At 34.6% G+C, this 13,908-nt stretch overlaps 1 protein-coding gene across 1 annotated transcript in view; it reads left to right on the forward strand.

Annotated features, from left to right (window-relative positions):
• Window positions 1-588: 588 nt before the first annotated feature.
• Spink5 (serine peptidase inhibitor Kazal type 5) overlaps window positions 589-13,908 on the forward strand; it is a 52,083-nt gene continuing 38,763 nt past the window's right edge. Inside the window, exons 1-3 of the mRNA XM_051201169.1 lie at window positions 589-627; window positions 2,924-3,048; window positions 4,718-4,790. Coding sequence (XP_051057126.1) covers window positions 589-627; window positions 2,924-3,048; window positions 4,718-4,790 — 237 coding nt within the window. The remainder of the gene's footprint in view (window positions 628-2,923; window positions 3,049-4,717; window positions 4,791-13,908) is intronic.

The raw sequence follows: 13,908 nt of genomic DNA on the forward strand, positions 1-13,908 counted from the left end.
TAATAGAAATATATGACTTCTTGAGAAGCTCTTTTCCACATAGTTTTTAAAAAATCTTTTAGATTCTTATTTATGGATCTTGACTAATTAAAATTGAGTTGAGACACATAATCATTCATTAAAATAATCCCCAGTGGCTGTTTTAAAGGACTGGACACATGTTGAAATCTCAGATCAAAGGCAGTGGTTGAAAATTTTGCACTGAATTTTTTTCATGTCATTAACTTCTATTTACTGAACATTTTCTTTAAAACCACAGGTATAGCTACCTTGTTATTTTGACATAAAAGCCAAGATGCACACAAGAAAACAGTCATCACTCTGGGAAAGTTTCCAAGAATACTCTTTGGATATTGTCCCCCAAAAGAAAACTGTTCATGATGCTGGGATGTTTGCTGTTCTTCCGAAAACTCATTACCTTGTGTCCTCTTAGCACCACAAAGTCTTGTTGAATGTTTTAAACATGAGCCAGAACACCATGGACTAGCACTTTCGTCACCAGTAAGGATCTTACATATAGGTTCAAATATGTCATCAGAGAAGGGCCATTACTAAACCAAAACACATTTGTTAGCATCGTAATAGAAAATGGGAGCAGTGCCAGTTCCTGGAGGATTTGATTGCAAGGTATGTGGATGAACAGAAGACAACAACAGGAGCATGTGACCTCAGGTGGCTCCAGTGTTTTTCTGAGATGTGGAAAAGGAGAGCAACTTTAGTGAAACAAAAGCAAGCTTAGGGCTTGGTGCAATACTGCAGAGTCTTGTCCCGTGGCTCTGAGGGATGACATCTCAGTCTAGATCTGCCCCAGTGTCAAACTCATGTTTTTGTTTTTAATTTTAGAAACACTGAGTTTTCCACAAAGAGAAACATATCTAGTGCTTTCCATTTGCATGGTATTTCTTGGCATCTCAGGAAACTATGCTGGGTATTTAAACCTCAGAAAAATATCAGTGGCCCATCTTTGAGCACACTGAACACCGTGAGCAAGTTTCTTAACTCACACACTAAAGCACTGACTCACTTTTGTTTTGTGTTTTTGATGTTGTTGTTCCTGTTGTTTTTAAATCTGGATCTCTTAAAGGATTACATCTAATTATGACATTATGGAGCTTACCTGTGACATTATGTAGTCTAGTAAAAACTGCTCTGGATTAATACTGTTCTTTTATTATTTCACTATTAAAATTATTTAGAGTTTTCATTCTAGTATTCTCATGACTTTTTTTCTAAACATGTTGCCCAATATCTACCCAACAAGAGTTATGTTTTTATTGTAAGGATGCTAGGCTACATATCCTTTCTGTTATGTTTTGAAAACTCTATAGAGCCATTGTCATTTGGCAATCTAGGAAGCAAGTTTCTAAATTGGCACAAAACATCAAGGAACCAGACACCAGATCTGAAGATGTCCTGCTATTAGTCTGTTCCATAAATTGCTACTTTGTCTCTATGAAAGATCACTGAGAAGTGATAACAATCAAATGTGTTTTAGCAGGTCACCCTTAGATTTCCCAGTGATACTCCCTTACTCCTTACTGATCGTTCTATAGGGAGTTGCAACTTCCAATCATATTTAAGGAGCTGGTTTAGATACAATGGTACCCATTAGTCTCTATGAGCTACTCAGACCTTCCACTACTTTTCTAATGTATTACTGTACTAAATTTAACAGTATTCTCATAATGAATTATTGTTTATGTGCTGAATTACTATAAAGCTTTTGTAGATTCCATAGACTCATATGAACAATTCCTTGCAAGAAGTATGCTTGATAGTTGGAACAAGAGCTTTATTACTTGTCTTCTGATAAAAGCACCTAGAAGCAGGATTTGTTTGGGGGGAAATCTAAAACAAACATTAATCATAGATTTAGCAAGTTTAAGCTAAGGGCCTACGAAACTTTCCCATTGGTGGTTGAGATATCAGTTTGAGTCACTGCTCACTTCCACAGTACAAATGCACTATTGATTTTCAAACGTACTTCAGTCCCAGGAAAGGCAAAGGGGCACAGAGAGCAAGTTGTCAATCAAACATGCTGAGCACAGAAAACAGTTTCTCTTCACTTCAGAGACTGTTCCACCAACTTTTCCTATTGATTTTAACAGTCAAAGTGGTCCTCACACATCCTTTAAAACTTGCTAAAGAGCTACCACTGCCATTTACCAAAAGGAAGTCCAAATCAAGAAAATCACATGTCTTTGAGGACATCGCACAGATAATAGTAGTACTAGACAGTGTGTCGAAAGTTAAAATAGGATTGTAAGTGTCTTAGCCTGTCCTAAACCATTGGTAGATAGCCCTGAACCTTCAGCCTCTCTGAAGTAGGTCAGCACCAAACATAAGGCCGTTGGTATACCAAAAGATCTAGAATTTGTTCAGAGAGTGAATCATTATAGAAACTTGTCTTCCATATATGTAGGAACATTTGGTAAATATTTAACAATGGAGAACATTACTATGAGAAATGCATTATACATTTCAGAGTGTATGGCAGTGTCCAGGGCTAATACAGTTAGTCTCAGTACTCTAGCAATCTTCTCACATTCTAGTAGCCATTACTAGTGTTGCAGTATACACCACCAGTATTTAATGTGTCAGCTTAGTTTATTATTATTATAATATCCAGTGTCAGAATAACAATAGTAATAAAGGAAGATATTTTACTAATTGAGGATTTGTGACATGTCAAGGATTATGTGAGGTCGCTAGTGTCACCATGGTATATCAAGGAGAATCCTTTTACTCCATACCATTTCTGTATAATTGATTGTATCAGAGAAATGATTGCTGTTTCTAACACACTGGCTGGAATCATTATTTTTGTGTTGTTTGAACTGACTGAATGACTTCTTTACATGGCCATAGTGCTATTAAACAATGTTGTTTTATGAAATTCTTAAATGATATATTTTTTTTCCAGAATGTATGTAGAAAGCTTCAAGCACTGATGGAAACTAATAAGCTGCTGTGTTCACAAGGCAACGAACCTATTCAAAACTCCAATGACATAAACCAAGATATTTGTGCCATGTGTAAACCATTCCTGTGAGTAAAATCTTTTGCCTTCCACATGTTCAAATCACCAGGGAGCCTCTGAAATAATAGGGGCATGATGGTGGTCTGTTTGTAGTTTTTCTTTCAATTCACTTTTCTTTCAAACCTAGAAGAGTACATACATATGCTGAGCAGACCATTCTGCCTCCTCCCAGAAGATAAAACTGGGTAATTGGCACCCATGCAGAACAGCTTCAATAATCACTCAATGAGATTTCAAAGGCCTTTCAGGGAGCCTCATGTGAACATCTTAACCAGCACTCTGTAGTCTTCTCAGGATGTAGTTCCACTTTGAGCTTCCTGCTTCTAAGATAAAAAGAACTTAAGACAGTCAGATTCTGGGCCTGTTAAGACTTGATTCTGCTGTAGCCGAGAGGCTTTTTCTCTAAGAAGAAAGAAGACGTGTCTGATGGCTTTCAGCCAGCAGAGAGATTTATGCAGAATGCATCTAGACCCATTGAGGTGCCAGGGGAGAATCTGCTGGGATTGCAAGAGGGTGTGGTGGACTAAAGGTCTGACTGCAGCTTTCACTCCTGTACTCAGAGAAAGAATACTGGAAATTTACTAGGATGTTACTCAATGTCTCAGCATCCATCCAGTGTTCTCTCGCTTGATTGCTTGATTTCTTTCTCTTCTGTGACAAACAGAAGGCAGTAGAAGATTTGATATAGCAATTCTAAATCCTCAAGGCAGAGTATCACAATTCCTTTTAGTATTCTTTTTGGATAGTTTTCCTAATGTCAAGGATTGAACCCAAGGCTTCCTTAGAGCGAGGCAAAGGCTGTACCACTGACATATACCAGAAGGCCCTAATGTGTTTTTAACAGCGGCCATATCTTCCATTTTTGAATACTATCAAGACTTCAACACTTGTATCAAGGCAATGTTAAGCGTATCCATTTAATTATCCTATAATTGATTTTTCAAAAGTAATGGTAGCATATGTCAAGGATTTAATATGACACATTCAATATAATTGATATAACAAAGCACTAAAAGTATGTGTTACTTCTATTGAAGGGACTGAAGGATAAAGAGACATAGCAGGACATGGGAGAGGAGGGGGCCATGTATACACAACACTTTCTCTTTCTTGGGAAAGCTGCATGTGAACCAGCAAGCATTTTGTACATAACAAAGATTCCTTTTTGTCATATATGTGAAGTCAAACCTTTGAATAGAATAATACTACAGGTAATTTTAAACAATAAATCAGTTTATTACTATAGTTACTTGTTAAGTTGTGTAATAAAATAGGCTCACCTGGGAAGAAGGGGACTATGGGTTGCTAGAGTTACCTTGCCATTGAGAATGGGCTGTCTAATTCAATGAAATTTTCTTTCAAATATTGCAAATAATGACACAGACAGTGTTTAGAGTAGCAATATAGTTGTCTTGATGCAGAAAGCATTCAAGGTCAGTTATGTAGTTAAACACTAAGTTTCTTGCCTCTCCTACTCCATATTTGAGACTTTTGTCTTTGAGTATGGAGAAGATAGGTGTACAGACTTGACCATACATTTAGGGACCTATTTTCACTCTGTCAGGTCAGCTGGGGCTCAGGAAACAGTCAAAAGCAACTTGACCATGTAAGTTTTAATTCCGAATATTTGGCAAGCAATTTCAACTTCAAATTGTGTTATTCCTTTCTCTCTCTCAGAGAAGAAGAAGCAAAGTCCGAGAAGAGCATGAGAGATTTATCAAGAGTCACCAGGGCAACTGCCCCAGCAAAGGTGAGCTTGCCTGGAGTCAGCCAATCATATTTGCTTTTGAGAAGATGCTGGACTCTATTTAGAGATATCTGACTATTTCCTAATTACCTGTTGTGAAGCCATCCACTTAGAAGGGAGGGAATGTGGCTTAGTCTAAGGGTGGGCTAAGTATCTAGTACAGCTTGTCCATAGGCCCAACCCATGACCCAACTCAGAAAACACTGACAGAAGCTGAGAGGTGGAGCAAGCCGGATGGTGTGAACTTTCCGGGACTATTCCTCTTACCTCGTCTGTCTAGTTCCTGTAATAACCTTTCTTGGACTTCAGAAATAATAACACATCTCAGAACTTGTATTGTCTGTGTAATCTGGACAATCTGTGTATCACTGGGTGTCATTATTTTATCAACTAAAATTTAAAAGCCTGTCACAGTGTTTAATATGTTTCAGCAGACATTAGATACAGTCTCTTTTCCCTTTCTTTTTCTTTTTTATTCTTTCCTACTCTCTTGTAGGAAAGGTGTAGACACCTGGAGTGGTCTCCTAATTCAATTGGATTCATTTGTGTCTGTTTTTCAGGTTGAGGCTCATGTTAACATTTTGCATCAGTTTTGTGTCCAATTGGTTAGTTAAAAAAAATGGTTATAAAATAAAAGAAAAAAACCACTGAACAGATAAGGAGCATCAAACAACCATTTCACTAGATCCGTATATTGTACTATAGAAAAAGATTAAAAGTAAATAAAATAGACATTTCCATATTGATAGAAATGTCTATCTTACAAAAATCTCTCAATTCTAGTTGACCAACAAGAGCTGTTACCAGATAGCCTGATAAGCACATCACTTCCAGGTCCCCTGTGTTGCTTTTTCTTTAATTTCTTCCTTCTCTTCCTCCTCTATAGCCTGACATATAATTAAAATGATCAGTCAAGGTAGACACACCCTAATTACTTGTATCATACATGGTCTAACCCAGCTACCGTCTTCCTTGGCAGCACAACCCAGGAATGTCTGAGAACTTCTGCCTCCGCGATAAACATAGTTGACTAAATTCTTCTTCAGGGCTCAGTCAGTTTCACTCTTAAAACAATACCAGGCCAGTCACTCAGTCAACCAATACCTGCAAATCCTTTGTCTATAATTAAAGGGACTATCTTTTAAGCTATAAAGGCTAGGAGGACTGGTTGTTACTTTGAAATCTGTTTCTATTCTGACACAAGACCATTCTGCAATTTCCATTCTTCTGTTCCTTTTGTCTCCTTGATTAGAACTTCAGTCAACCAATGGTGTTCAAAAATATAAGACACAAGTAAATGAGAAATACAAACAAAAGATACTCTTTCTCTCTCTCTTTCTTTCTCTCTCTCTCTCTCTCTCTCTCTCACACACACACACACACACCAATCTTAACAAATCTATTTAAAGACTATAACTACTTGCATGTTGACAGCTATAGAATGAAAATTACTAAAATTTAAGTGGGAATCTTAAAATATAAAATGATGGAATTCTGCCATGTTAATTCTCTTAACTTGATGATTTCTATGATTTTTTTTCTTAGCAATTAATAATATCATCTATGTCAATTATAATTTAACTATCTTCTTTTATTATTAGTTAATTCTTCATTCCTCCTTCATTTCTTAAGGCACTGACAAGGATTTAGGGTTAAACATTTAAAAACTGGATGATCCTAAAAATCAAACCATTTTCTCTTTCCTCATATTAAAGGGAACACCTCTACAGTTTTATCTACTAACTGTATTTATTTCCTTGGGGCATACTATGAGTTTTATCAAGTTTCAAAAATCTATATTCATTCCCAAACTGCTAAATATGCATGTTGGTTATTAACAAATCACTTTTCTATAATTGTTAATATAATTTTGGCCTTTAATATAATAATCTTGGCAATTTCTTAGTATGAAACTATTGTTTTAAACTACATTATAGTTAATCAGAATCAAATTTATTGCACTTTTGAATAGTAATGCTCCATATATTTTGCAGTTTGGTGTATAAGGCAAAGGAGATACACATTTTTGTTTTTAATTATTCTTACCAAGTTTGCAATCAACACTTTAAAATTTCATACATGGTGAGAACTCAGGCTATGTGGAAATCAACAAACCTCTTCCCCCAAATGGTATATAAGCTAGAAAAAAATTAATCAAACATCTCTTCAGTGCTCTGAAATTATCTACAATCTATGCAGTTGTTTTGGAAACTGCTGAATTTTGAATAAGAAGGGGAAGGGTGATTCGTTGGCTTAGCAATAGGATATCTGTATTCTTCACTAGTCATTAGTGAAGCTCTATGCCAGGTTAGTCCTGGTCATAGGCAACTGCAGAACACTGTTAAAAGGGGGTTGAGCTAACAGAGAACAATGTGGAACTATACCATTCAGCCATGTTTTGGTGAATGTGATGATATCCTCCAGGAGTAATGAGCCATGGACCTGAGGTTACATTCCTGCTTGGGCTAAGTGCCACAGGCTTCAAAGTCTAGAGAAGGCCCAGACATTTCACTCCCAGCCAACCCTAAAGCTATGCAAAAGATCTCAGAAGACAAAGCACCCAAGTGAAGATGAAATGTAATGCTGACCCCTTGCCCAAAACTCTACTTGCAGAAGGTGTCAGTCTTTTAAGGTAGAGGTACTTAACCATAAACTATGTCAACTCAATTGCTGACAATTATACTCCAAAATTATCCAATGATACATTTTTATACCCAAATCATAGGTGAAAGACTCGTGAGATTTCTGGGAAAAGAAAAGTGTAATAGGAATGGCAGACCAAACCAAAAGAGATATTCTTGGAATATTCTTGGAAAGACTGTGACCTAAAATATCTCACGAAAAGTCATCTGACCTTCACAGGTGTATCTGTATCCCCCCTCCCCGCCCACCATCTTATCAGGGCCAGGGGGAAACAACAAACAAAAAAATTAATAGATAGTCAAAACAGATCTAAAGTGCTCTGACCTTCATGTGTGCCTACACACACATGCTAGGACATAGGCTCATGTGCGCACACACACACACACACACACACACACACACACACACAGGGGGGAAACAACAGAACCACAAACAAAGAAATAGATGAATAGATGGTGAAAACATATCTAAGGCAGCTAAAATATCCCAACCTTCATGCATGCTTGCCTACAAACACTCATGTTCACACATGTACACACACACACAACACAGGTGTGTCCACAAGATCATATAAGATCACATCCCAGACATATACAATTAATGATAAACAAACAAATAAACAAAAAAGTAGTCAAACCAGATCTAAGCAAGCTAAAGCACTGGAGTCAAAAAGGTTTCAAGAAGGTACTAGAGAGATTATTCAGTAGTTCTTTCTATTCCCAGAAACCGCATAGTGGTTCACAACATCTGTAACTTCATTTCCAGGGGATTTGGTGTCTTCTTTTGTCCTGTGTGTGTATCAGGTATCCACACAACACACAGATATGCATGCAGGCAAAGCACCCATACATGCAATAAGATAAACCACCTTAAAAAAGAAAGCTAATCAAAGACAAGTCCAGGCACAAAAGATTTTCAAGTACTAACAGAAAAAATTAATCCTAATCCTGTATAGACAGTCAGAAAAGAGAGGACCAGTTACCACCTCATTCTACCAGGTCAGCATCACTTTGAAACAATCTCCAGAGCACGAGATTTTAAGAACCAGAAGCTACTGACAAGTGTAAGCAGGGATCTGGAAGCCATAAAAAATGTAGGAAGTGTAATCCACAACCTTGGAAAGGTAAAACAAATCGGCAAGTGGAAACCAAATAGAAAATCAAAGTTCACTTTATAACAACAAGATCAATTAGTCTAGAATGTATATTGATAGAATAGAGGGCAAAACTTTGTAAAAGATATTAAAATGGGGTTAGGAAAATCCAGTAGCTGAGGTAACAACAACTGTGGGTTTATAAAGTTTCCCTAAACAACAACTATGTAAAACAGCTGGCATCATGTTTAGAGATCAGAGATTATCTTGTCTTTAAAATTAATGAGAGAAAAGAGTAGCTTATTCTTAATATTTTTATCAACATTGAACTGGACTTCTAGTCATTATTAGACAAATCTATTTAAATAAATACACATCTTGTAGGGGAACAATGTATCTGTATTTGCAGAATTGTGATATGATATATCTGCATGTAAATTGCTAAGTGCACACAAAAGAAAAAACATTAGTGCTAATAAATTTGTTTATAATTGTTTCAATGTACAAGCCAAATTGTAAAAGCCAACTGTAGGTCTATGCACTAGCAATTAATAATTCAAGAGTTAAATGATTAGTTTAAACCTTTAGAACATAAGATGCATAATTAAGTCTGGCTTATACTATAAAAAAAATTGCAAAGAGAAATGAAAGATTTAAGCACAGTCATGTATCCAATGTTCAGGAACTATGAGGATCTACACGATTATAATAAGAACTGAAAACCCCATTGTTTAGGAAACTCATAGTCACCCAATCGTCACAGCTCAATGTTATATTCACATACTTGTAGTGATACTGGCCTTTACAAACCTACTGCACAGTCAGTCATATGAAGCAGTACTGTGTGCAATTGTGTGCACTTTACAATATGTGATAGATAAACCTTACTACTTTACATACTTTATAGGCTTTACTTATAATTATTTTAGATGTACTTCTACTTACAAAAGCAATTTAGTTTAAAAGGGTAGCATGTGACACAAGCCAGAGTCATATATTTGATTCTTATATCTCTTGATTACAGCATCTTATTGGTTTGATCTAATCTAATCTTCTGTTGTTCTGCTCATAATGTTCCTGGAATCAAATGGTGTGTGTTTGTGTGTGTGTGTGTGTGTGTGTGTGTGTGATGTGTGTGTGTGTGTGATGTGTGTGTGTGTGTGTTGTGTGTGGTGTGTGTGTGTGTGTGTGTGTTACAGTTTAGCATAGATGAGTAGTAGACCATACCATGTAAGTTTTTGTGATTATTCTCTGGTGCTTTTACAATGTAATTCTCAATATTGGTTCCATTGCTATGAAGTTTGAAGGTGACATGGTCCATTCTCACTATATAGAAAAGTCAGTATTTTCAAGATACCAATTTTTAAAAAGTTTACAAATTCAACACATATCATACCAAAGTATAGTATGCCTATTTTAACATGGAAAGTGTACAGTTGATCCTAGAAATCATATAAAAAGCTTGGTGCATTTAATAAATAAATTCAAATTAAATTATAATGCTATAGTGTTAAGCAATGCAAAGTTAGTGAATATCAATAAAATGGAACTTTGAATCCATACCTTTATGATAAAATAATGTGTTTAACATGTCAATTCATAGATGGAATTATGGAATATTCATAATCAACAAATAGCAAGGATTTTTCTCTCTCTTTTAACCTAATATTCGCTTTAATCCTAGATTCACCATCAATGTAATCCTAGGAACCTAGTGAGTGAAAAATAAATGTCTCATGAATGGAAGCATTGCTTTTAATAGTTCAAAATTTCAATCATTCCAAGGCATAAACGTCCAGAGTTGAGATGGCAAATCACTACATGCACAGACTGAAGTAACATTAAACATTAGGAAGGAGTTATGACTTGCAGGTTTGCATCATGGATGAATCTCAAAAATAATTTGCAAAGTTAAGGAAGTTAAAATTAAACCATCATATTTATGACTTCATCTGTACAAAACATTCAAAACTAGCAAAATTTGTCAGAAAGATGTTCTGCAGTTGCCTAAGTCGAGATCCAAGCAATAAGATTATAATGGCCCTTGGGAATTCCTGAGGTTGAGAGAAATATTCCCAAACTGGCTTCTGATGACAGTTTTACAGTTCTGTATATACTTGAGGTAATTTTATGATACACAAATAATACCTCAAAATTATATATATATATATATATATATATATATGTATGTATGTATGTATGTATGTATGTAACTTGTAAATTAGTATGTCTGACAAAGTTTTCTAAAACTTGAGATAATTTGATTGTAAGACTATTAGACTTAGTCATTGTAGGGAGGAACAACAATTACAGATTAATATATCAGGTAAATTAATTAGCACAAATTTTCTATAGTTATTTCCAATTATAGTTCTATGTTTTTTATCATCCTTTTTAGCATTCATACTAGAAATGTTCTCTATTGTTTATGTCTTCCATGGCATCCATACCTTATCTCTATTTGTTATTTACTTTTGCATTTTGTTTGCTGGATATTATATCAACTGTTATTTTAAAAAACCTGTAAATTATCAGATGAAATAATTTATTTTCACACATACATGTCATTTTACTTCGTTCTTTCTCACCCTTTTCCTAAGAGTCCTCCCCGAAAATCTCATTAGCTTCACTTTCTGCCCTTGTGTCAATGTACTATTATAGTGCCTCATGTAACATGTGCACATTATTAGGCCTTTATGTCACATGTGTATCATTGCCATAGTTTTGTAATACTTTCCTCTTCCATCCTTCTAGTTCTCTTAACTGTATTCCACATCAACTTTCTAGTTTCATTACACACATATATACACACAGAGAAATATACAGACTAAGACAACACACACAGAGAGAAACACATATGCACATTCATACACACATACACATACAGATACAGATAGGCACACATACACATACAAATAGGCATACACAGACATACCGAGATACACACAGACGTACAAATACACATACAAACACGTGCACATGCACACACATACAAGCATACACTCATACAAACACAGCACGTAATATAATGGTGCCCAGTTGCATTCTTATTTTCTAGAAATGTGGTTTTTTCATTCTTACAAGCCTAATACCTATGTACCACATTTTCTTTAAACATTCATCTGTTGATGAACTTTTAAGGTGGTTCCATTTAACTATTGTGAATAGTACAATAACATGGTTGTACAAATATCTCCATGTTACGTCGAGCTGGTGTCTGTCGGGTATGTGTGCAGGAGTAGTAGTAGCTGATTCTATATAGGATTTTATTCTTAGATTTTTTTATTTTTTGAGAAACCTACATAGTGATTTCCATAATGATTGTATCAATTTATATTCCATCATGAATGTAAAAATATTCCCCTAACATTGCTAGCATTTGTTGACAAATAATCATATATAAAATATTAGTGATTGACTGTCTCAGGATTCTTTCCTTAGGCATTTCAATTTGTCCTTCTTAGCTAAATAATTCACAATATCCTCTAATTCAAAGTAATATAGTACTTCATTTTATTTTCATAGAGTTGTTATATTAGGTTTAACTTTAATGAAATTTGGTTAGAAAATATGGACTATATGATAATGGTTATTTAGGAATTTGGGTGGGGTTATGAGCTAATGTATAAATTACCTTGATAATTGCTTCATATGTCTTATAAAATAGTAATGTTTGTTTTTGCTTCTGTTGTATGGTTTTCTTCAAAAAATCTACAAGTTTAATCATTTTGTTCTTTCTTAATCAATGTTTCTCTTAGTCCTTGCTAAAGCCCCTCATTCTAGTTATTGGTTTATCTAATACTTTTAAATATTTTTTAATTATTTATGAGACAGTTGGCCTGTTTATTATGAGCGTATGTTTATTATTGTTACACATTCCTTGTCTACTAATTCTGTTTTATATAATGATCTGATTCATCACTAATAATACACCTAGACTGTAGTCTACTTTCAATTGTTAAGATTGTTGCATCTACTCTCTGCCTATTCCTTTTCTCTTGTATATTTTTCTTTTAATTTTAAGTATTTATTCATTTTTACATCTTTATATCTTTTTTACTTATCTAATTTTTTGAAAAGAAACATGAAATTGATTTATATGTTTGATTTTTATATATACATCTTTTAATGAAGTAGCCTATCCCCCCAAAAAATACCTTTTTATAATTTGATTTTATTACTGACTTATTCTTTGTTTTTATATGATTCTATAATTCATTCTGGTTTCTCTCACCTCCTCCTACCCCTTTCTCTCTCATTTGTTTTTACGTTTACCCACCCCCCTACACACACATTCCTATATTTTAGTTCTTTTGTGACCCAGGGAGTTTAACCATAGTAAACGTTTGAATTTTAAATTTTCCCCATGATCATCAAACTATGTGGTTTGATATTAGTTTTTGAATGACTATTTTATTTTGTGGCTTCAATTAATTTACCTTCTCCATTACTTATGCTATAGTACAACTTGTTTCTGTCATGTTTTCTTAATTGTTACCTTTGCTTTCTTAAATTATTTTCAAATTAGTTTATTATTTTCAATTTCCCACTGATGGTCATTTAAATGTAACATTAAATGTAACTCGCTTATGCTGTGATTATGATTGTCCCCAAATCTAAAATCCATACATTTAAATTTACAATTTTATCTCATATCCATCTCTATTACTGATGTCTGTATTCTTTCATAATGTGAGCTTATTTCTCAGTTTGTATTCTCAAAATATGCTATACCTCCACAATTTTTGATGAGCTAGATTTGAGCATTCTGCTGATATGGCTGTTTGTCTCTTTTGTTTTCACAGAATCTATGGATTTTCCTTACCTGTTTAGACTTTGCACTTTATCTCATTTTGTGAAATTAATGTTCTTTGTTTACCTTTGGCTTCCATGTTTTAATGGAGATTGCTATTGCTCTTTAGATGATTCCCTTGACCTAAACTTCTAGTTCAAATTTCATTATCTGTTTGTACATATCTCTTTCCTCCTTTATATTGTTTTATTTATTACAATTTAAATATTTTCTAAGTGTGAGCATTCTATTATATATTGTCATATGTGAATTCTATCATCCTGTTTCATATTAAAGTATCTTTTTTTCTGAAGAATACTTGCACTTTTGACAAATTATTTCTGTTTCTCCTCACAATTTCCACTTCAACTGATTCGTAGTTTTCAGTAGATAGTATTTCTCTTTGATGGTATCTCATTTCTGAGATATGCACATGTGTTAAACATTAAATGTCAAAACAACCCTAGCTTTCTTCCTCCTAAAAATGAGATAATGTCCAAGATCAAACTTTTAGCAGGTGAATTGCTAGGACAAGGATTAAGTGCAAGAGCTGAAAGTTCTGGAGCCTGGCCCAGTTTGCTGCCTCTCTTCCT

The sequence above is a fragment of the Phodopus roborovskii genome, unplaced genomic scaffold, assembly GCF_943737965.1.
Source record: "Phodopus roborovskii unplaced genomic scaffold, PHOROB, whole genome shotgun sequence".
Taxonomy (NCBI): Eukaryota; Metazoa; Chordata; class Mammalia; order Rodentia; family Cricetidae; genus Phodopus; species Phodopus roborovskii.